The sequence below is a fragment of the Oculina patagonica genome, chromosome 13 (genome assembly GCF_052425735.1).
Source record: "Oculina patagonica isolate OP01 chromosome 13, crgOcupat, whole genome shotgun sequence".
Taxonomy (NCBI): domain Eukaryota; kingdom Metazoa; phylum Cnidaria; class Anthozoa; order Scleractinia; family Oculinidae; genus Oculina; species Oculina patagonica.
Window position 1 is genome coordinate 19,661,997 of NC_135770.1, and position 22,928 is coordinate 19,684,924.

Below are 22,928 nucleotides of genomic sequence, written 5' to 3' on the forward strand. Positions count from 1 at the left end.
AGCTAGCATGCAAACAAATCACGTCTCGATCACTTCGCGCTCTGTTATTATGATCACTTTTTAATTGCTGATCAAAAGATAAAAAGTCAATAATCTTCATGCAATGTTTCATGTACATTTCGAAAGGGCCGAAACCACACTTTTTGGGAATGGTAGTGATCGTACAGCAGTTTGAAAAAAAATACTTTTAATCAATGACGGTCGCGATCGAGCATATTTCTTGAACAAAACAAAACACTTTTTACCCTGGCAATGGAGTTTTGTTTTATTTATAGATTTTTTCTGTGACCAGGGGCCCGTTTCTGGCTCGAAAGCTCCGGAATCTTTTCGGGACATAAAGCAATTTTTAGTTATCTGAATCGAAAAACAGAGAAGTATGTTAGGCCTGAAACTTTGCATGAAAGGAACCTCTGTTCATATTAAAAGCATGTGAATAAAAGTCAGCTCTAGTTTGTAATCATAAGGGGGGGTGGGGGGGGGGGGGGTTTAAGATGTTGCTATGGCTTTCCGGGTGTAACCCTAACGAAAACTTTTTGGGAAACGGAGGTAGCAGTTTTGGTTTTCCGGGGGATTATAGTGAATTTCGTAAACGGGCGATCGCGAAAAACGCGCAACCTGACTTGTTTCGGTCGAATTCAGCGACGGCAGAAAAAAAGTTAAAACCAGCTTGTTATCAAATGCGAATTTTATGATTGGTGAAAGGAGTTTTCCTACTTGCCACACACACATATATAAGGACTCCTGACGAAAAACCTTCATTTTTGATATACTCTAAGTTTTTGAGTTCGGTTTTTATGTGTGGTCCAAATTGTGAAAAAAGCGGCAGCACCATTTAATCGAACAAGTATTATCCTGTGATCAGGCGTTCTTTTTTCTCTTCTAACGCCGCGGAAAAGGAAAACGCCTGATCACAGGTTATCAAAATATAGAACATTATAATAAGTTAGTCGGAAGTGTAAAGTTTCCTGTGGATCATCACTGCTTGCTCCGGCCTGTTCGAAAGCCGTTTAACGCTAATCTAGGATTAAACGTCTGTACGAGACTTCAATGCTTTTTAAGTTTGACATTAGCCAAAGTAAAACTGAAGGACATAAAATATAAGAAGATAAACTTTAAATTTACAAAACTAAAATCAAAATTCATGCTAATCCTAAAGAAGCTGAATTATGCTTTGAAGAATCGGGACCGGGTATTAAGCTGCCCTGAATACCAAATCCTCAGTCGAATTTTGCAAATCCTCTTTCCTCGAAGAATTTGTTTCAAATAAACAATATCATGGCTTTAACATTTTGCCAAGTTGCTTTGTTTTGCTCATTTTACATCACTTTATTTTATTTTGCCTTTTATTGTTGAAAACGATACTCTGTATCATAAAGGACAAGAAAAGTATTCGGCCGTAAAACAAAACACAGCCTTAATACGTGTAATTCGTTCATATTTTGACAAGGTTAATCCTCTGCCAGATTTTCATTACTGTCATTTATTTCTGTCAAAAATGTTTTCCCAGCCGGTGAAATGCTAAAGTGTAGGTTTCAGATTGCATCAGAATTTTTTGTACTTTAGCCCCAGTTGTTCAAAGACTGAATAGCGCTCTCCACTGGATAATCACTATCCGGTGGATAGCGAAGTAGGTTTTGTATACCGGTAGTAATAGTTATGCACTGGATAGCAATGGGCTAAAACACTCCCACGGCAACAGCTAAAAAAATCCTGACCATTTGTTCTTGTTACGCAACTGAATCACAATTAAACCTCGTTAAAGCCACTTGTGTGAACAAAGCAAACAAACCAACCACTTTAAATACTGACTTTGTGGGGAAATGTTTTAAAATACCGCCGAGTCGTTTTGCAGTTTTTGAGGCGTATCAGCATTCGGGATCGTTTCAATCCCAAGTAAAAAAAGTTGTTTTTACAAGATCATCAAATCTCAAAGTTCAAAACAAAAAGGGTAACAACGTTATGTCCAGAATGTGCTGACTAACGGGAAAGGAAACATCCCTGCAGCGATTTAACGGTTTCAGTTATCAAGGAAACGAAAAGGAGGCGAACGTGTCCTTCCGCTGACCTCAAAGTGGATCTCACTTCACCAATATCGGTTGTGAGTCAGCACCTCACGTATTCACTCAACATTATCATAATTACCGGTATAAACTCGTCGATTTTATGAAACGTGACCACCGCAATGAATACAAACTGAGATCACGCAGGTTTTAGAGTGTTTTCTAATGACTACAATCACGAGCGCAAATAAACGTTACCCTTATCCCTTGGACCTAGTCTTGTTTACATACGACCGGCCGATTCAAGAGCAATTTTCGATGGACTGTTGAAACTTGAGATCAGTTCCATATTAGTTTGTTTGTTTGTTTTTTGTCTGACCAATATGACCGAATATTTTTTCTTCAATCCGATGTAAAATCAAGTCTATCATTAATCGTAATTTAATTTTTAGCGATTTTCCCGCGCTGGCACCAGCTGCAACGTTTATCGATTCTGATTGGTTCACTGCGCCGTTTGAACGCACTCTGATTGGACAGATGGCTAGTAAGCCAAGTTAGCGAAATCACAGTAATTTAAGTAGGGGGGTAAGTTTCTTTTCTTAACCAATCGTCCAGCGTAGCAACCATAACAAGAAGCTAGAAGAAGTTTAAAACCGGGTGGTGAAATAAACATTTTACTTAAAATTGGTTGCATGATTGACAGTGTGACACTCGCCATACATTACATTACTGCACCAATTTACATTTCCTTGTCCCTGATTTATTGCGGTCTCAAGTGATATGCAAACTCTGAAATTCAATCCTCAACCAACGGTTTATGCCTTTTGCTGCCATCAATCATCTTAGCAGACCTCTCGGAAAACAGAAGTTCTCTTCAACCAGGTCAATTTAAGATCAAGTCTGTCAGTTGTGACTGGTTTTGTTTGTTTCTGTTTTTCATGGTTCGTTGGCTGTTGCCATTATTATGATTGACGGCAGCAAAAATCGCTATCGTTAGTTGGATTTTGAATTTCAGAGTTTGCATATCACTGAAAACCACAATAAATCTAACTGGAGGCATGGGTGCCAGACGATGAACCCAGGTTTTCTATTACTTTTTTCACCATTTCCATTGCCAAAAATTTGAACAATAATGCCATGACAGAGTTTCATTGCCAAAATTACATAAACTTTTTCATTAAAAAAGATTTGGAATTGTCAGGAAAGGATATTAGCAAAAAACATTGAACAAAGACACAAAGAAACACCTCAGCACAATATGTGAATGCATTAATTTTATTTTTAAAATTGCGCATCTTTCATTGATTTGAAAACAAGGCAAGGGGAAGTAGAAGGAAATTCTCCAAATTAAACTTGAGGATTTTTGTGCAATGGTCTTAGATAAAAATGAGATTTAAACATCTCTGCCAATAAGAGATTTTATCAAAAAGTTCAATCTTTATATTAATCATCAAGTTGCTGAGCAGTCTATTCTAATAAAGTCTACCTCAATATCAACAGTCTTTTTGCGATGAAACTTGTAGCTTGCAGCTAAGTCATATCTCAGTTCAGCTAATACCTCCAGCTTCACTCCCCATTCCACAGCCTTTTTCTTGATGTGTTCTCTTGTTGCTGTCTTGTGAAGGGAATATACAGCTGTGTTGGACAAACTTATGGCCTTTTGTAGAAACATTAGGTCAATACCTAAATGGGAAAAGGGAACACTAAATAATTGACAGTGATTGCAGGCCAGTGGCCTAATGGTTAGTGCGCCAGACTTTGGATCGAGCAGTCTGGTTGCGAGCCCTGGCCGGGGCCACTATGTTGTGTTTGTGGGCAATACACTTTGCTCTCAGTGCCTCTCTCCTCACAGGTGTATAAATGGGTAAATGGGTACCAGCAAAATAATGTTAAGGTGGGGGGGGGGGAAGTACCCTGCAATGGACTAGCATCCCATTAAGGAAGGAGTAGAAATATTTCATGCTACAGAAACCGGGATAAGCTCTGGCAGTATGGGCTGCATGGCTTGAGGCTTCCCTTGATTTATGTAGATATACGGTGGTTTTCAGTGATATGCAAACTCTGAAATTCAATTCTTAACCAATTGTTTACACTTTTTGCTGCCGTCAATCATCTTAGCGGACCTCTTAGAAAAAAAGTCCACTTCAACCGGGTCAATCGGTCAATTGTGATTGTCAGATTTTGATTCATTATGGTTTTTTTGTTTTCATGGTTTGTTGGCTGTTGCCACAATAATTATTATGAATGATGGCAGCAAAAAATACAATCGCTAGTTGAATTGCGTTCAATGTTTGTTTGAGTGGTTTGATAATCACACTCACAGAACAATCGGTGTTCAACTGAGTTTGATTGAATTTTAGTTCGATTTTGATACCCTGGGAGTTTGTGCATGAGAAATTTCAGTTATTATAATATTACTGTCATGCAATTTGGCAAACTTCTCTATCCTCTTTAGGGTAGGGTGGGGCATGTTTCTATAATGCAATAATCACCCCCTCCCCCCTCCCTGTGTCACTGTAATCCAGCACCTTTTCCTCCCCTCCCTGGATATCCCTTGTAAATAATTCACTTCTCGGCAAAAACATTACAATCTATTTTTCCCGTCAGTTACCTTTGTTATTCTTTGTTCCAAAAGGAGGGTTCATAATAATCGTATCAAAAGCTTTAGTCCATCTGTCACACTGAGTAATATTTTCCACGTCACATTGAATAAGTTCACAGGTCGAAAGCTCGAACTCCGAGCAGTTTCTAGAAGCGATTTCCAAAGCATCACAGTCCACATCGAATCCAATAGTCATAGCACTTCCAAGCATGCACGAACCGATGCTTAAAACTCCGCATCCACAGCCTAAATCCCCAACAAGTTTGCCTTCGATGTCGCCAAAAGTGCTGTCGATGGTGTACAGCATATGAGCTGCAATGTGAGGCGTGGTAGGATATTGTTCAAGATCAACCTTTGGCTTTTCGAAAACATCGACTTGCTGAAGGTATCCCTCCAGCTCCTTGAGTCTCATTCGGTCAAATTGATGAGGAAAATCTCAAAGATCGAAATGGCTTCTCTTGCCTCATATTTTCTCCATTCAAATCAAGACTAACTTAGCGACCGCTCAAATGAGCTTGGTAGCCGCGCTGGTCATTGGCCGATTCAAGATGGTGGACGAAGGAAACTTAGAAGTGTCACATTCAAACACAGAAAGCAATTCATCGACGCTTTCAGATCAAATTGGATGGGTAACTTTTGACGAACCAGATAACAAAGAATCAACATGCAACAACTGCATTACTGACGAAAAGGTGTCTGCGGGAAATGGACAATATATTTCCCGTTTAGGTGAGTTCAAAATATTGGGACCACAACTCTACCCTGGGCTAGATGCATTTCTAGTGAGAAAAATGGAGATAGCATCCGACCGTTGTCCCAGTAGTTCACTTATCTTCAACTGCACTAAAATAAAATGGTACCAACAAGGTCAATCTTTGTTAAAAGCAGCAATATCTATGTTGCTGTTTGGAACGGATTTCAGGTGAAAATTACTAACTAGGTTAATTTGTATTTCTCTTGTTCAAGATTTATTACTATAACTCTTAAATCAACCAGTTTGATATCATTGGCAAAATTGGCCAAGCGTGCAGCGCAAGGCCAGGCCAATTTGATGTTACAAGCAGGATAACCCTGAATTGTGCAACACAATTAAAATCAAGTCACTAAATCTAATTGTATCAAAACAATATTCGCGGTAGTAGTCTTTTACTTTGAGAACCTTTTTTGGTCGAAATAGCAAATGATATTTTTCGTCAGTTTTGCAACAGCAGGGAAACAACAAGAAAGTACCCATTTAAGACAAGTGCACGTAATTTACATGCAAATGACACAGTCCAAGGTCATCATATGCCAAATAGGCATAGAAACAAATAGAGAATCAAGAATTTGGTTATAGGTACAACTTGTATAGGAAATTGAGGACCTTTACTGATGTTTTTGAAGTTCTCAAGTTGCAATATAAATCACCCTTAGAGGTTTTATTTATAGTACTGTATTTTCTCGATTAAATGCGGGCCCCAAATAAACGCCGGGTCTCCAAGGTAAAATGGTAAGTAAGCCTTTTAGGCATTTATTCGAGGTGTAATATGCTTTAGGTATGATGGCAAGATACATTCATGTCACAAACAATGATTATACAGCCTTGCTTAATAAACATTTTGCTCGAATAAACTGCACCTTGCGAATAAATGCCGGATCCACAGAGCCAATTTTGAAATAAACACCGGGGGGGGGGGGGGGGGTTGAGAAAATACAATATATTCAACAAAATTTAGAAGTAGCATACTATAGTGCTGTGCTGGGTTAGCCTGTTCCAGGCTCTTGGTAGTTGCAAGAGAGAGTGAAAAAATTCAGGTGAGCAAGAAAAAAATTAGGGGGGGAAAGGAGAGCAAAGAAACGAAACCCTGTAAGAATTTCTTTTACGACCCTCTTCCAGTATAGTAGGAGCTGCTATACCCTCTGAAAGACTAATTTCAACAAGTACCGGTAATGTTATCACCTCGGAACAAGCGTCAGTCAGAAAGATAGCAAGTGCAGACCACGTGCATGATTTCGGGGAAGCCAAATTGTGTTCCACTTTAGAAGTTTGTCTTTGAGATTTTCCTGATAGTCGAGTGCTAAGAAAAGAGCAAAAAATCTGCATTGTAAACCAAACTTGTGCAGAAGACGTTTTCTCTAAATCTCTCAACTCTTTCCACGACGACTGCAATGAAATTGGAATGTGTTCCCTTGTTGTTGTCTCTCCATTCACCTTCATCCCCCTCATTATTTTCTCGCTCACACACGTTTTCGGTCTCCCCAAACTACCGAGAGCCTGGAACAGCATATACTGGGGACAGAAGGGTTTGTGATGTACAATTTTATTTAAATTTTTGGCAACCAAGAGAGAGAGATCTGAAGTGTAATATTTTCTTTGTTATTGCAGAGAAAGAACTTCAGAGACTCCAGGAAAAGAAAAGAAAGCCTCTTTCATCAAAAGACATGATTAAGACTTTACAGGAAGCTAAAGACAGTCACATGAAACAATTGATGGATAAAACTGAACAGTCCGAGGTATTTCTAACAGACGACGGTGAAAGAAATGAAAACTCTTGCTGTTATCCATTGTACAGGGCTGTGTTTCCAAAACAGCCACTGAGCAATGAAGAACTTGAATGTTTGGTGGACGATGGAAACGACTAAGACAATATTATAATGGAACAGTGACTTAGAGGAGGAAAACTTGATTGGTCTTAAGCAAGTATAAGTAAGTGGTGACCCGTTTGCTGTGGTTAAAAGGATGAGTCCTTTGTATTCAAGAAACTGAGCACTTACAACCTGAAGAAAACTTGAAGAAACTGGCAGCAAGCAGATAAACTCCCTTTTGCTGATTAACCGTCTTAACAAACAGTGTATTAATGTTGCAAAATTATTTATCCTGTATGGGGAGGCTGAGAAATTGGCTAAAATTAAAAAATGAGGATAGAGCAAGGGAGAGGGGGGAGGCTTTAACTTACTTCCATCCCCCTGGTTTAGTCCCCCTCCCCTTTTATGCCTAAAGAAATAAATGACAGGATGCTACAAGACTTCCAGATGGCCTTTCAAGATAGCCACTTTTTATGCAAGATAGTTGTACAGAATAATGTAGCGATTAAGGGTAGAGATTCTAGGGCTCTCAAATTTTTCTTTCTTTCTGTGCTTAACACTAATAAGCAGATCCTACCCACCTCCATGTGTAAATGCAATATTCAAAGGGAATAAAGAATTATTTGTATACATATGCAGGTTATGAATTTATGCCATTACAAACCTTAACATTAAGGTGATTCCACGGAATTGCATTGCGCATCCTTGCTGCGCATACGTTTTCGCGTCATTTAGCGCGCGCACACAGAACACTACGAGATTCCCTTCAGCCTACGCTCGGTAGGGAAAGAAATGGTCGTTTTCTCTTAAACGAGCAGGGTGACCCCCATTTTTTAATGCATTAATTTAAATGTCATACGGTTGTCTACAATATATCGCGATTTAAAGAAAAGTTTAAAATTCTACATTGAGATATTTTAATTTTAATGCCGTAAAAAACACGTTTTTAGGTAGTGCCGTTCACGTGCGCACAAAGCAAAATCTTTAATTTCTTTCGTTATCTTGATTCCTGTACAATAAGAATAGTTTTTAATATAAGATCAAAGTCTATTTTGTTGAAATAGACTAATACTTTAATGCAAAAATGATTTTTTTCTAAAAACAATAGTTCCCCATTCGAATTACTAGGGTTCCTAATATCTACCTCGCGGGTCGTAAATTCACTATAATGCCCATCCATTTTACACAAAAACTAGCGCGGTGACCCCCATTTTTTATTTCATTTTTTTAATGCTCATAACATAATTGTAACCTGGACCAAGTTTCAGAAAATTTTTAATACTCCTTCTATTTTAGTGGAATCACCTGAACAAGTGAAGTTAATTGACACACAGAGAGTAACATTGATATCTATTTCTCGCTTTTTTGCAAGATGTCTTTTTAATATTTTTCCAGCTTATTTTAAGCAAACAGAAAAACACGTTTCATTTCATTATCAGCCCAATTATCTATGTGGGCTTACAATCAGTAAGCTCCTTTGTGCCTCGAACTTGAAGAAATACAAAACAACATTCAATTTTCGATTTCAGATGTATTCTGCATGCACACCCATTGCTGAGACTTTGATTTGCAGTGTTCTAGTCCTTATTATTTGGTTTCTACTGTTTCTGTCTGGGCTCATATTTATACAAAAGTTTGAACTTGGCTTCATCTGAGCAAGCTCACTAATGAGGTGACTAGAAATCGGTAGAGAATCATGTGATGATAAAAATTAGTGTTTTAAGTGGCTTTAGGTCTGAGGAACAGTCGTTCTCGATTTTGCTTTACTGCTCGTCCAGATATCCACCGAACCACCACTGGGTTGTTCTATAATTGTAGTAGGTGCATTTGAAATTTTTTCCAACAGTGCCGTAATAGCCAAAGTTGTTTTCTCCCTGAACAGCTCCCTGGCCATAAGGTCCACCATTAGCCTTGAGGTCACATTTGGTTTGACTGCTGTCGATATGCAGAGTGTACTGGTCTTTAGCCTGCCAAAACGGTGCTGTTTGCCCCCCATAAGCTGAATTTCCTCGAATGTTCACATAATCAACTGGCTGGCAAGTGCCGGACCCGACCCAAGTCATGATGTCAAAATCTCTGAACTTGCCCCTCAGGTAATCCTCATAACTAAAATGGGAGCGGCGGGTGCCAAAGTCAAAATGATTAAACCAACACGTTGCACGCCAGTGCGTGGATCGCCTGCGGATACTCTTCATTCGGGCCAGAGGCTGTCGGTAAATCTCCCAGTTTGGAGTTTTGTGGTTGATTGGTGCGTCCTGCATGAAAGTCTTGTTGCGAAAGTGGGGCAGGTGCTTGTGTTGTAAGCTCCAAGACATGACAAGTGTCCAGGCTGAACCCGGCTCAGAAGCGAAGTCGCAGTATGCTAAGTAGCGCTGACCCTTGTCCCAGAGCTGGTAGAACCCACTTTTTGACTGGCCATGGTTAAGGTAGTCCAGACAGGATTGGGCCATGAATCCATTCATTTCCAAGTGAATATCCGCTGGATTCTGAAAAAAAAAAAAAGAACTGGGTTGGTAACTATTTACCCCAAAAATCTGAAAATTTCAGATGAAATGTAAATAGAAAGATCAATCAATTTTGTTCTTCCCAAACAGATAAATACTCTTGGATATGGAACGGGCGCATCCCTGTGGAAATTTCCATTCGCGTTTCGACGTGTCCCATTTACTAGAACTGCTGACCAACCGGTATTTCAACTCTATTTCCGATTGCGTTTAAGTTAATTGTGTTTGATTATATTATGAGCTCTTCACTTGGCAGAGCAACAGTCTTATATTATTGGCAAAATCAAAACATAAAAGGAACAAAGATGATTTCCAACCATAATAAATGGCATTTTCGTACAAACTGAAATAAACTTGAGTGAAGTCGGGTCGGCATTATTCAATCTCGATCAGAAAGCAGTCCGTTTTGATCTTCTCCAGTGTTACCATGTCTTTTCTTTTAAAAGTTGACATTTTTGCGTTAAATTTGTGATAGTTCTAAAATTGCCCAAAAGAAAAATTTTATCCGTGAGCCTGAGTTATAAAACTTAACAAACTTGTTAGTTCACTAACATTGTATGAACAATTTCATCATCAGCAATCAAGGCCATTGGTTCCTGCATTTTGTTTTGTCATCACACGGCCTTCCTGCATGCTTTTAAATTATAGGAAATCCAGCAGTTGTCGTCCTCACACAATTAACATTTAGTTTCAAAAGATAAGAAAAAAGTTTAATAGTTTACTTACGTGTGCGTTATAATAGGGAAGAAGACTCGCCGTGCAGTAGCCACTTACAAGCAACAGGAAGAACACAGTAGTCATCTTTTCGTCGACACGTTTCTAAAGGTTGAAAATAGTACGGAGTTACCTCGATTACAAATTGCAGCATGTATGACCGATCGACTGATCAGGTTTCTGTTCACAAGGCTTGTTCATAAAATTTTCTTTTATATAGTGAGGCTTTGCCCCGAGGTCCAAACCTTTACCTTTTATTACCATTTGCAGAAAAAGTAACCCTTTCGTATACCTTCAATAGGCCTGGGAATGGTCTCCCTTTCACACACCTTCAAAAGTGATACTGCATCTTTTGTTCTTAATTTTTCACAAGTTACGCCTTAAAATTGTTAGTTAGTCCTATTTTCAGCTGTTAATGTAAACCTGACATTTGATTTCTTATTGGGGTTTAAAGGCCGGACCCCAAGGCAACGACATCTTTAGATCGACATCCTCTAACGACATCCTTTAACCATGTTATGCATGTTTATTAAGAATATTCGTTTCCTCTGTTTCAGTAGCATGCCTGCAAACTATCTCGAAGCTAAGTGCATGACCACTATAAACATCATTTTCGTTTTTTTTTTTTCTAAATCACACTTGATACTAAAAAAAGAATAAGACAAATAGACTTGATGTAAACATGACTTCCATTGTCTTCTGTTGTCCGTTCATGGCTTCTTAAAATGCTGATGGTGATAGTTGAAAACAAATAAAATAATGTGCTATCTGAGAAGTTTTAGCATTTTTGGTTCAAAGGCTGCAAAGCTGTGAAAACTGTGGCAGGTATGGGAAAAGCCACGCACAAAGTCACATCGATCTGTCTTGGGAGAAGAGGATGTCTCCTCGGAGAGCTGCATACGCGACGCAGCGAAAGCCGAAAGGAAGCCGCGATGCCGCCATCCTCCTAACTTCTAAAGCAACCACATGGTTTGGTACATGGAACGTCAAGACCTTGTACGAAGCAGAAGCAGGCAAGTCTGCGCAGATTGTTGCTGAGATGATCGTATACAACCTGTCAATCTTGGACCTCTGTAAGACAAGATGGATGGGGTCCGGCTGCATACAGCTGTCGACCAGACAGAGCGTCCTCTATTCAGGGCGTGAATATAGAGGGAGTTGGGTTCATGCTGACTCGGCAAGCTGCCAAGTCACTCATAGTCCGAAGCCACTCATAGTCCGGAGGGAGTGTATTATCCAGGGTTCCACACCAAGGTTGGAAAAGCCACTATCACCCAGTGCTACGGACCAACGGAGCTGACGATGAAGTAAAGTCTGACTCCTATGTGTGGTTACAGGGTGACATAGATGAAGTAGCCAGGAAAAACTGATACTGTTGCTGTATTCGCAATACTGACGAGAAAGACCAAGCTATGGATATTCAATACAAACGTGAAGCCTTTCCTCCTGTTTGGCTCAGAGACAGGGATGGTAACCAAAGCAACCTCCAACAAGCTGCAGGGTTTCGTCAACAGATGCCTGAGGTCCACAGTGGCGGATCTAGGGGAGGGGCCCGGGGCCCCACCTTATTTTTAGGACAAATGGAGGCCCGAAGGGGTGAAAAAAATTCTTTTCGAGAGCGCCCCCCCTCCTTATTCTATGTTCCTTATTAAAATCTAAGCACCATAGATAGATATTACCAATCACATCAATACTTCAATAGTGGCAATGGCTACTGTTGAGTCATTAAAACACGTATAGTCTAAAAAAATCCTTTTTTTAAATTATTCCAGATCGCTTTTCTTTCTTTTATACACTTAATGTTACAAAACCCATTTTTAGTTCATTTTTCTATATTAAATAAATTGATAAAATGTGATTCTAATAAGCGTTACTCATGTAATAACCCTGACACAGCAAGAGTTTCGTGATAATATTATTTATTTTAGTATTTACCAAATTTTTCCAAGTTTCAACAAATTCCAGAAAAGATGAGACTCTCTTCCTTAGCAACTATTTTATGAAGTCTAAACGGAAAATATAGACGGTAAACTGATCCTGACGGCTAAAGCGGTCAAAAAAAAAAACAAAGTGAATAAAAAACTAGAATATATTGAAGAAAACTTTGCAAACTTCTTTTCAGTATATTCTAGTTTTTTTTTTATATCCACTTTGTTTATTTTTGACCGCTTTAGCCGTCAGGATCAGTTTGCCGTCTATACTTTTCGTTTCAACTAAGTTACTGATCCAGGTCTTCAATAGATCCGGCACCACTCATCGGTTTGTCGCTGTGACATTGCAGTTTTTTATTATATTGATGAAGTCTACATCGAATTATCAAGCAATTCATCTTCACCCTTTTGGCCGAGCCAACGCAAATCTAGCCAGCATTAATTCTAATTTTGGCTTTAAAAGAAACATGTGTCAACAGAATTTTTAAATTCATCTTTATAGATCAAGACAAGGTCTATGGAGTGTTGAGGCTACATTCCAGTATCAAATGGGCAATGACAGGATATCCACTATCAAAAACATGAAAACGAGACTAGGAAGGCCTGGGCCAGGGTGGCGCTATAGACAGTATAGATAAGTAAACAAAAGCGTGCTTTCACTAACACGACCCGATCTGACCCACGATAGAAACATTAGTGTCATTCACAATTTATTTTCGCGATTCCCTGTTCGCTTATTCTTATTCTTATTTGTCGTTTTCTTTTAAATCTTAAAGTGTACTTTAGATGTTAGTTTTAAGCCGGCTCGTTGCAATCGTTAAATTTGTCTTATGTTATGATTACGTTTAGTTCGTTGGGCGTACATTAACTGGACCGTCATGGGACTCATGGGGGTCCGTCATGATTCTCAGTTTTCAAACCGCCCACAAAAACATTCCTAAGCTCTCCTAAATTCCTCACTCGATAAATCTGTGCCTCGGGATTCTTTTTGAGAACTGAACGATTGCTTTGCTCAAGATAAATCTACTAATCAGAATTTATTGTTAACCAGCTCTACCTTTTATTTAGCAAAAGCTACGTTTTCTAAGCGAAGCTCGAACAAACGCTGTCACAGCGTCTTGTTAACTCGGATGATGGAATGTTAATTCGCTGCATCTGCCTTTTCAGGGGCCTAGTCTACTCAGTACACTGACTTATTCGGATCTAACTAATTCTCCCATTAATATTAATTTGGATATGCAACCCTCAAATCGGTGGATTAGTGCGACGAATGTGTTTTGAAAAGGATCGATCGTGGCAGGCATTATCGAAGTATGCTATAAACTGAAGATCCACATGTTCTGACAGAGTCTTTTACTGTCTAATCATGCAAAAATTCACTTATCTTGTCGGAACAATCTTATTCCTATTTTTACAGGTAGTTTTTACATTTAAATTACACTTACCTTGGTAGAGACGTTCCTTCGACAGCCCCGAGAATTTTATTTCCGTATTCACTAACAATATCAAATTTCGAGTATTATCAGTTGTAGTTTGTCTTGAGTAGACTGGCTAGAGCAAGGGGCTAGAGGTCATTTTATGTAAACAGCTGAAACACGAAAATCTAGCTGGGTCCCATTCCGGTTCATGTTAGCTTTTTTGTCATCAGTTAGTCAGTTTTTCCCTTATCAAGTTTATAGTTAGTAATGAAGGCTGATTCAACCTGCAAGTAGAGACTTAAAGGACTGATCAAAAATCTATTTACTCCTGAATTTTATTATAACACTGTTTTAGTAGCGGAACTGAAAAAATTACATGGATCCTAAAAGAACCTTCACGAGGAAACAAACAAACACCGAACAAACGAAAACCTACAATTACTGACACATAGTATAAGCACCATTCCTGAACTCAACATTATATCAGAGAGAGGAGGGGAAAACCGGTACAAAAATGCGTGCAAAATGCAAGCCTTCCCAACACTTTTGTTTGTTTTTGAAGCTGAGATTTTCTCTTAAAATATATCCCGCTTCAGGGATGTCAAGAAGAGTCATTAAACTTCATTAAAGATTTGTTAGAAAATCATATCTACTAAAAGAAGTCAAAAGTCGCTATAATAGGCAGATAATTGTTATCAAATCCCCTGCCTGTGCCTGGCCGGAGCCTGGCCTCTCCTCCCTCCGGCCTGAGGGCCAATGGAGAGAAATTCTGTTTACCCATACTTTTCCGATCATGTTCATTATGAAAGAACGTGACGTTGCGCGAATTCCCGATAGCTGCGAAAATCCCTCACTATAAAAAATTCTCGCGACAAAAAAAAAGTAGGTTTTAAGGACGTGAACCAAAAAATACGGCAGAAAAATTATTAATATTGTACGAAAATTGAATGTCAATTAAAATCGAAGAGACATTTATAAACGGAGATTGTTTTCCTCGGGGGCACTGTTTATGTCTACCGTTGACTGATCCAAGTTGTAATAATTTAGTACTGTGCTTTACATTTTAATGTCCTTTTGTGACACATTTTGTAGCTTCAAACATTCTTTGTCAAAGCTAAATATAGGGCATTAGGAATGACTGAAACAGCAGATTACACGCTCACTCTTAACTTGTAACTTTTACCCGGTTATTCTTTTGACGCTTGGAAATAATTTTTTACCCACGCCAGAAACTTTTATTCAAAGGTGCACTTGCGTATTATGTAGCCATAAACGCAGATCTGGCGTAAATAAACGTCTCTTTACCCCTTTCAGGTTCTTTGCTGTAAAATTTCTAATTCTCTTTCATTCATACTTTCAAAAGCCTCTATCGTAACCATAGAAACATAGCCTCTTTATTAAACTTGGATCAATGGAAAGCGGGCGCGGGCTATTCAAGTCCGGTTTTTCAGTTTCCAAGATACATGATAGATATCTGAGTGGAATGTTTTGCTACATCAACCCAAGAAACACTGTTCACGTGTAATTTTGAATTTAAATACGCAATAAAATCGCAACGTGGACTGCGTTAATCACGCTCCACAAAATAATATCTTATCGGCAGGTTCTGGCGTTTAAAGGTAAATCCGCTTTTCGGCTTCATAAAAATGGGATCAGAAGTAAGCGCTGAAGAAGAAGAAAACGGCTATCAAAATGGAGATGTTAAGAAAGACGACGATTTGCGCGAAGACGGAGACGATGAGAGCGAAAAGGACAAAGAAAATAAACCTTTACAAGACGCCGGAGTTAAACAGCAGAATGGCGATCTTCGCAGTAGAAAGACCGGGAAGACGACCAGCCGAACCAAAGCTGAAATGAAAAGAGCAATTCTTAAAACCAAGCCGCCGAGCAAGAAGGATCAACAGCAGCAAAATTCTTTCGGTCCAAAGTGGCTGTCAGCTGTTAATGCCGCTGTAATGACTCTGCCTCGGTGGCTTAGGCGGCTGCTAATACTGCTGATCGTTGTGGTACTTGCGTTTGGAACAAGGCTTTTCAATGTGACTGTACCATCGCATATCTGGTAAGTAGAAGGCCTAAGTTCAATTGACATACTTCCTTCAACAGAATAATGGTTTTATAATGTTCTGGTCAGCGATGGTGTCAGTGTGTAAGGGGGGAGGGGGGAGTGGGGAAGAAGTTTTTTTTTGTCGGTGCACTCTTTTTTCCTATAAGAATATTGTTGTTTTTTTCGGCCCAGGCGGAATATATTTATTTATCTGTCGATTTTAGGCTGAAAATATTCTTAAATTATAGCGTATACGACTTTTCCATTTTAGAATGTATTGGGGGTATCAGTTACAATTGTTTGTGTGAAACTTATTGCAGAAATGCTATTAGCATGAAGCATACGGCTAGTGCTGCTTTTGTTGTTGTTGTTGTTTTACTTTTGCCAGTTTTAACGTTAGAGAAAGGAAGAATTGTATACGTTTCAGTTAAAAACATATAATTGTATTATATTTACAAATTTACAGCAAACAGAATTTTATTCTTTTCAAAAACTCTGCCTCGGGTTTGCAAATTTCAGTCTCTATTTTTTATAAAGCATATTCTTATAGAAAAAAAGAGTGTATGTAGTTATTTCGTTAAAAATACTGTACCAGTTGGCAGCTGGTGAAATCTGATCTGTGAAATATAATTTGTTCCAAAAGGCTGAAAAGGACTGCCATGAAAGCACTTTATAATATGCGCATTCCAAACAACTATTTTCATTTTAGTGAAAATCTTTTAAACTGTTTACAAGTTGTCTCCCTCTATTTTCCAAGATCGTATAGCGGGCAATAAATTCAGCACTTTTCACGAGAATCTGAGAAAAGTATCCGTAATGAGTGCCGCTATCAAGATTTATACATGGCTGTAGCTACATAGTTGCTATACAGAAAAATACAGTAAACAATGCCGCTTAGAAAATTATCCGAGTAACATGTATCCATATCAAAGATACATGTAAAATGGCCAAAATTGTTACAGAGAGTTATTTGGGAAAATGTCTGTAAGACTCTAAATTTTGCGATTTCATTCGACGTCCGAGCAGGGCCTGGGTCCAGCGTCTGGTTCGAAAATCGTGCGGGCGCGCGCTTCTTCGCTTCGGCGATCCATTTCAAGTTTTAGCAAACAGCTAACATTTAATAGGCGGATAAAAACTCAACTTTACAACTTCACCTTACAAATATGACACCACGAAAGGGAGCACGGATCAAGAAAACAGACAAGCACAGCGACAGTGAGTCAGACATGGAATCACCGACAGAGACAACGCGAGAAACTGTCAAAGAACACATGGCGAAATCAAATGATTTGGCTAAAGTAAACCCCAAAGTATTTGGTCGACTGATAGTTTTTGGAGGGATCCTGCTAGTGACATTTGCAACGCGTTTTTATGCATTAGAGGATCCATCTCATATATGGTAAGGCTGTTTTAAAAACATAACGTTTCGGTAGATGTTAACCATTCTTGCATAATTGTCTCCAGTCATTTATTTAGTTTCCTCGTTCAATATTTCCGGTTTGGAAGAATTAGATCGATGTTAGTTTATGAACGAGCTCTTTACCTAGATTCCCTGGGCTCAAGGCAAAGTTTTTTGCACTCTTGTAACTGAATAAATCCAGCTGGCGAACTAGAAACTTTCATATTTTATGGGTTAATAGTTAATAAGCTGGTTCAAGGCTCGCCTTGTTTTCGTCGTTGTGTAGCAACTGTTTGACGCTAGTTCAAACAATGAATGAAAATTTGTCCTGATTCGCTAGGGGGCTTTCCAACGTAAGCTATGAATGGATTTTCATATCAATCTACACATTTTACATCGGGGTTTATTTGTTTAATTTCGTCGTGTTACTACAAATGGAGATTTTTAGGGTTCAGTAAAGCTTATAACCAACAATTTTAATTTATTTTGATCAGTTCCCTAGATGTTATTTTGTGTTAAGTTTTTTATGTTTTTTTTTCTGACAATAATACTGTAAATGAATAACCCAGAGAGTTTTTCTGGTTTAACACTCTGCTGTGAATGTGTTTCTGCCCCTCCATTCATTATACCACCTGCTCCTGTCAAATTGAAGAATTTATTTAGTGAAGTATTAAGTTAATGGTGGTTTGTGTGTCATCTAGCTGGTTTCTTACACACTTGTGACCACACCAACTTAAACTTTGCTCCGAGTTTAGAGCATGGTCTCGATAGAATAATATTTTTGACATGCAGGGCTGCAAATAATTTTTTTCCCTTGAAAGACATACATCCGATTAACTCCCCATTTTGATCGGACAAAATATGAACCTGCTAATCTAATGCAAAAGCAAAATGAAAAGAAAAAAAAGTTGTCAGGACATTCTGTCTGACCACAGTTGGGATTTCATCAGACATTGGCAAATTGTGCTGGACTTGGTATGGGGGGTGAGCAACCCAGGTTCAAGCAGCAATTGGCCTGAGGTCACTGTGTTGTGTTCTTGGGCAAGAGAACTCAAGATACGTATATAGTAACTTCCATGGTGTCTCACTGCACCCAACAGATTTGTCTGTCCAAGACAACCCATAAACATGGTACAGTAAAAAGCTGTAAAGTGTGAAAGCAATGGGGAGGGGTGAGAAATGTGGAAAAAGGAAGTGGGGAGATCATTGCCATACCTGATTACATACCTGTATGCCTGTACACCAACTCCCATATAAAACAGATGAGCATGCTTATCGGAGATTTTAAATTATCCCCCTAAGGGAAAGCAATCTACGTGTGGCTCAAGCTTTTTTGACCCGTAAAAGATACCAAAGTTTAAAAAAATAATTATTTTTCTACATTTCTGTCTGTGCAATCCTACATGAGACCTTGACGGTTTCTTGACGGCACCTTTTTATCCAGAACACCCTCAGTGAGATCAAAATTCAAAATTTACCCCCCAAAGGGACACGACCGGCATCCCCATCTGTTTTATATGTGAGTCACAATACTTAGACAATAATTTTCTAATCTGTTGTCTTTATTTTACAGTTGGGATGAAACTCATTTTGGCAAGCATGCAAATTTTTATCTTAAAGGAGAGTTCTTTTTTGATGTCCATCCACCATTAGCAAAGGTATAAATTTAGTAAGAGAAATTTTGCTTTAAACAAGGAGTCAGTGAGTTTCTAACCATTATTAATAATAATTTTTGTGTTAATGTTTATGTGACTGTACAGTGTAACACAAACATGTGGTTGACTTTGGGAGTCAGTGTGATTCTGAGTTGAAGGCTGGAATCCTCCCAAACTCACTCACAGAGTAAACAGCATACTATTCGCGACAGTCCCTTTTTACGCTGGCTAATAAGAGATGAAAATATGCGACCGCGCTTTGGTGAGTTGGAAGCTGAAATGGAAAGGGCGAGTGAGGGTGGGAAAAGAAAAGCACAGTAGCATAGAGAGGCAAGCACGAAAGGAATAAACAACAGGTCTCGGCCACAACAGCCCGGATTCTTATACCAACTTGTAAGGGACTGGCGTGAATAGATGTCAGTGTGCACAGTTCTTTCCTCGCTCAAGAGACGTCCGAAATTTGACTCCAAAAATTCTATGTATCAGTGACAAACATATAGCTCTTCCAAGGTCCGTATGATGTCTTTGATTGGTTGTTGCTCAGTTCTTAGTTTTAGAGGTAGCCAATCCAGAACATCAGATGGATTTTTTGTAGACTGAGCTACATTAACTTAATATGTAATTACTCATAATATGTGATTTTTAGAGATCCAATGTCAGATTTCAATATTTGTGTGCTTAGTTCTCCTCCCTCCCCACTCCCTCCCCCCCCCCCTGGTTGTCTTTTCCAGATGTTTTGGAGATATCCATTTATCACTAAAAGATTAAAAGATTTTGGGTCAGCAGCAGGGTGGTGCTCTGGATCAAGCAGTCAGAGTCCATACTGTACTGGATAACCCTGTCAGTGATGGACTTGCAACCAGGGGGCACTTTTAATTTTTTTCTTCTGTTGTAACAGATGTCTATTGCAATGGCTGGATATCTTAGTGGTTATAATGGATCATTTCCATTTGATAAACCAGGCGACAGCTATGGAGAGAACAGCTATGTAGGAATGAGATTGGTAAGAGATCTGTTGTATGTATGATAAACCCAGTGTAAGGCTGTTTATGGATATTTGTATAATTATACAGTAGATTCCCGATTTTTCAAAACCTCGGTTTCTGGAAAGTCAGTCACGATTTCTCCAACTAATTTTTGTTTACCTTGGATAATTGTTTTCTGTAAGTGTACCCCCAATTTCTTGAACCTCCTAATTTCGCGAAGCAATTTTTGTTTCCAGTGGAGGTTTGAGAAGTCAGGATTCTACTATAATATAGGCACATTGAGCATGGGACTTTTGGTCCATGAATCCCCATATGTAAATGTACAGACATAATGGACACATTTTTCCATCCTTTCAGACTCATTATCATCAATACAGTCGACTCCCGATAACTCGAACCCTCGCTAACTCGAACCTCGCGCTTACTCGAACCAAAATTGATTTCCCCTGAATTTCAGTCATACATTTACTGTAATTTTACCCTCGGTAACTCAAACCCTCCACAACTCAAATCTCCCGCTAACTCAAACCAATTTCCCTGCAGGTCATTTTCTATACAACTATACTACTACTACTACTAATAATAATAACGGCTTTATTGGAAGAGCTTCCACAGAGTGGCTCTTCGTCTTCCAAATAAACTAAATTTACAAAGTTTTTTTTTTACAAATTTATACTCTCAATATACGCACAATAAAGCAACATTTAGCCCTGTTCAGTACTGCCATACAGCAGAGGGGTGCTTATATCCGGGGGGGCCTATAACCGGATGTATGTTTTGGTTTCCAGGTAGATGGGCCTATAACCTGGGGGGCTTATAAGGGGGGGGGGGGGGCTTATAACCGGAATTTTACAGTATTATAACAAAAGTTTTAAGCAGCAACTATTCAAAGTAATTGTGTTTATTGTTTTGTGTTTTAGTTCTGTGCAACACTAGGAGCCTTGTGTGTGCCGCTTGCTTATCTCACAGTGTGGGAACTCACCAAGTCCACAGGTGCTGCCCTTTTGGCCACAGCATTTATTGTTTTTGGTAAGTTGAGTCATCAAGTGGCTATTTGATGGGTGTGACTAGTTTCCTCTACCTCCCATCCCATGTTTTCTTTTATCACTTCCTCCTTGTCCTCCCCTCTTGAACATATTCCCTTCCTCTTCTTCTTCCCCCTCTGGCTTTCCTACCTTCAGAGAGCTAGATTGGTATGTGATTAAAAAATTTTTGTGTTGAGCGGTGTCCTCCCTCAATGTATTTTTCAGGTTTAATCCACCAGCATAATGTTTGGGATGTTCTCAAATACCAACATTACCAAATTTCAATTTGATCAAACTTACTGAAGCATGAAAAACAGTAAACCAAAACAGCTAGACTGCTAGAAATAACTGAAAATGAGAGAGAAAAATGGCCACATGGAACCTGGAGATGCAATGCCTTGCCTCCACTTCTCACATTGATCTTTTCCCTTTAGTTTCACTCTGGAAAAATTGATTATCATATGATATTCATGACAACTTGCAGTGCTAGTCAAACTACATGTACTTGAGCATTCTTTTTCTAATTTCTTGCCTTTCCTCCCAGCACCCCTCCCCATGATCTTCTTTCTCCTGGTAAGCTGTTCTTGAAACTTTAATTGATTATTCTTTGTTGCAGATCATGGATGTGTGACGATATCACAGTACATTCTTCTAGATCCAATTCTAATGTTTTGGATCATGTTGTCGACTTATTGTTTCACCAGGTTTCAAAACTGCAAGAATGTGTAAGTATCCCATTAAAAAATGTTGGAATGGATGAGTTACTGACAATAAGAACTTATACAGCTTGGCAATCATTTATTAAGAGAAATATTAATATACTGTAGTTATATTCAGACAACATTGACATGGTAAATATAAATGGTAGAATTATTCTCTAAATTAACATGCTTTCTTTTATATTTGAAGTCCTTACAGCATTGAGTGGTGGGCTTGGATGGCTGCATCAGGTGTCTCATTGTCCTGTGCTTTTAGGTAGGTAATGAAAGAACTACAGTTGCAGTGAACCTATGTTTGTGATGACATTTATTATTTTTTAACTTATTACTTAATTGATAAAATATCTAAGACAGGTTTCAATCTGAAAATTAATAGAACTCATTAAATTGTCTTGAAAGCAATGAGAAGTAGTCCGTTGTGGAGGGGTTAGCTACCGGTTTAAGAGGCCACTTCCGAATAACCCTTTGACTCTGTTTCAAAATGACTCTACATGTGAAACCATTCAAATGAAAAAAAAAGGAGTTTGATTTGCGTGAAAATGGACCTGTAGGTGAAACTTGTTTTGATGTGAATGGCTTCGCACGTAGACTTATTTTGAAACAGACAAAGGGTAACTCGGAAATGGCCTAGTATGTATATGTTGCAGTTAATTTTTTGATCTCAGTTAATTTTTTTATTTTAACATATATAATATATATTAGGAGCATTGAAAAGGTGCAGCTTTACATGAGTTTTTAGGTATAAAATGTTTGCAACTGGTTTGGTGAAAAATAAATATTTAATGCTTGTTTTTGTAAAGAAAAATTGACTTGGTGGAGTAAGAGTTGTAAATAGCCTTGAATCAGAATCTTGCAGTATTATGCATTACTGTATGCATTAGTAGTGTTTTTGCCATAAGTATTATGTACTTTTCATGATCCTTTAGCTGCAAGTGGGTTGGTCTGTTTGTCATCCTGTGGGCTGGTATCACAACAGTGATGAACTTGTGGGACCTATTAGGAGATCTCTCTCTGTCACTGGTTAGTATCTTTTGTCCATTTACTGAATACTAGATGCAAAGTCAGTGCCTTAATTTTCAATGCGTTTTTATTTTTATTAATCAATCTGTTGGGAAATTTTGTTTTTTATACTACCTGCTGATTCTTACCCATGCCTGCAGGCTGCAAAACATGCATGCAGAGAGTAAGCTTTATAGGCCTGCAATGTGTGCAGAGAGCTAGATATAATGCAGTATTATATGTCTGCAATATGTGCAAAGAGCAAGATATAATGCAGTGTCAAAGGCCTGCATACATGGAGCAAGTTACTGTGATATTATTTTGTATCATAGGTCTGCAATGTGTGCAGAGAGCAGCTCCATAGGCC

The 22,928-nt window shown here is 38.7% G+C and overlaps 4 protein-coding genes across 6 annotated transcripts in view; 2 read left to right on the forward strand and 2 right to left on the reverse strand.

Moving 5' to 3' along the window:
- Positions 1-3,256: 3,256 nt before the first annotated feature.
- LOC144634700 (rRNA N(6)-adenosine-methyltransferase METTL5-like) lies at positions 3,257-5,095 on the reverse strand. The gene is made up of 2 exons (XM_078493734.1): positions 4,612-5,095; positions 3,257-3,683 (listed from the first exon to the last, which is right to left on the reverse strand). The coding sequence occupies exons 1-2, from the start codon at positions 5,012-5,014 to the stop codon at positions 3,451-3,453; spliced, it is 636 nt and encodes a 211-aa protein (XP_078349860.1). The 5' UTR covers positions 5,015-5,095; the 3' UTR covers positions 3,257-3,450.
- Positions 5,096-5,109: 14 nt separating this feature from the next.
- Positions 5,110-7,798, forward strand: LOC144634709 (uncharacterized). Its single transcript, XM_078493745.1, has 2 exons — positions 5,110-5,331; positions 6,968-7,798. Exons 1-2 carry the CDS (start codon positions 5,112-5,114, stop codon positions 7,222-7,224), a joined length of 477 nt encoding a protein of 158 aa, XP_078349871.1. The 5' UTR covers positions 5,110-5,111; the 3' UTR covers positions 7,225-7,798.
- Positions 7,799-8,516: 718 nt separating this feature from the next.
- On the reverse strand, positions 8,517-13,860 carry LOC144634684 (uncharacterized). The gene is made up of 3 exons (XM_078493718.1): positions 13,762-13,860; positions 10,398-10,490; positions 8,517-9,653 (listed from the first exon to the last, which is right to left on the reverse strand). The coding sequence occupies exons 2-3, from the start codon at positions 10,470-10,472 to the stop codon at positions 8,931-8,933; spliced, it is 798 nt and encodes a 265-aa protein (XP_078349844.1). The 5' UTR covers positions 10,473-10,490; positions 13,762-13,860; the 3' UTR covers positions 8,517-8,930.
- Positions 13,861-15,282: 1,422 nt separating this feature from the next.
- The window catches only part of LOC144634558 (protein O-mannosyl-transferase 2-like), a 53,217-nt gene continuing 45,571 nt past the window's right edge, over positions 15,283-22,928 (forward strand). For 2 of the 3 annotated variants that reach the window (XR_013567216.1, XM_078493553.1), the window contains exons 1-7: positions 15,283-15,793; positions 18,751-18,835; positions 19,731-19,835; positions 20,739-20,847; positions 21,460-21,568; positions 21,753-21,818; positions 22,489-22,582. Coding sequence is in view for 2 of the 3 variants with exons in the window: in XM_078493553.1 (XP_078349679.1) it covers positions 15,381-15,793; positions 18,751-18,835; positions 19,731-19,835; positions 20,739-20,847; positions 21,460-21,568; positions 21,753-21,818; positions 22,489-22,582 (981 nt within the window). In the remaining variant the exon portion in view is untranslated. Of the gene's footprint in view, positions 15,794-16,857; positions 17,178-18,750; positions 18,836-19,730; positions 19,836-20,738; positions 20,848-21,459; positions 21,569-21,752; positions 21,819-22,488; positions 22,583-22,928 lie in introns of those variants that run through there. The other variant, XM_078493554.1, reaches the window with a different exon arrangement.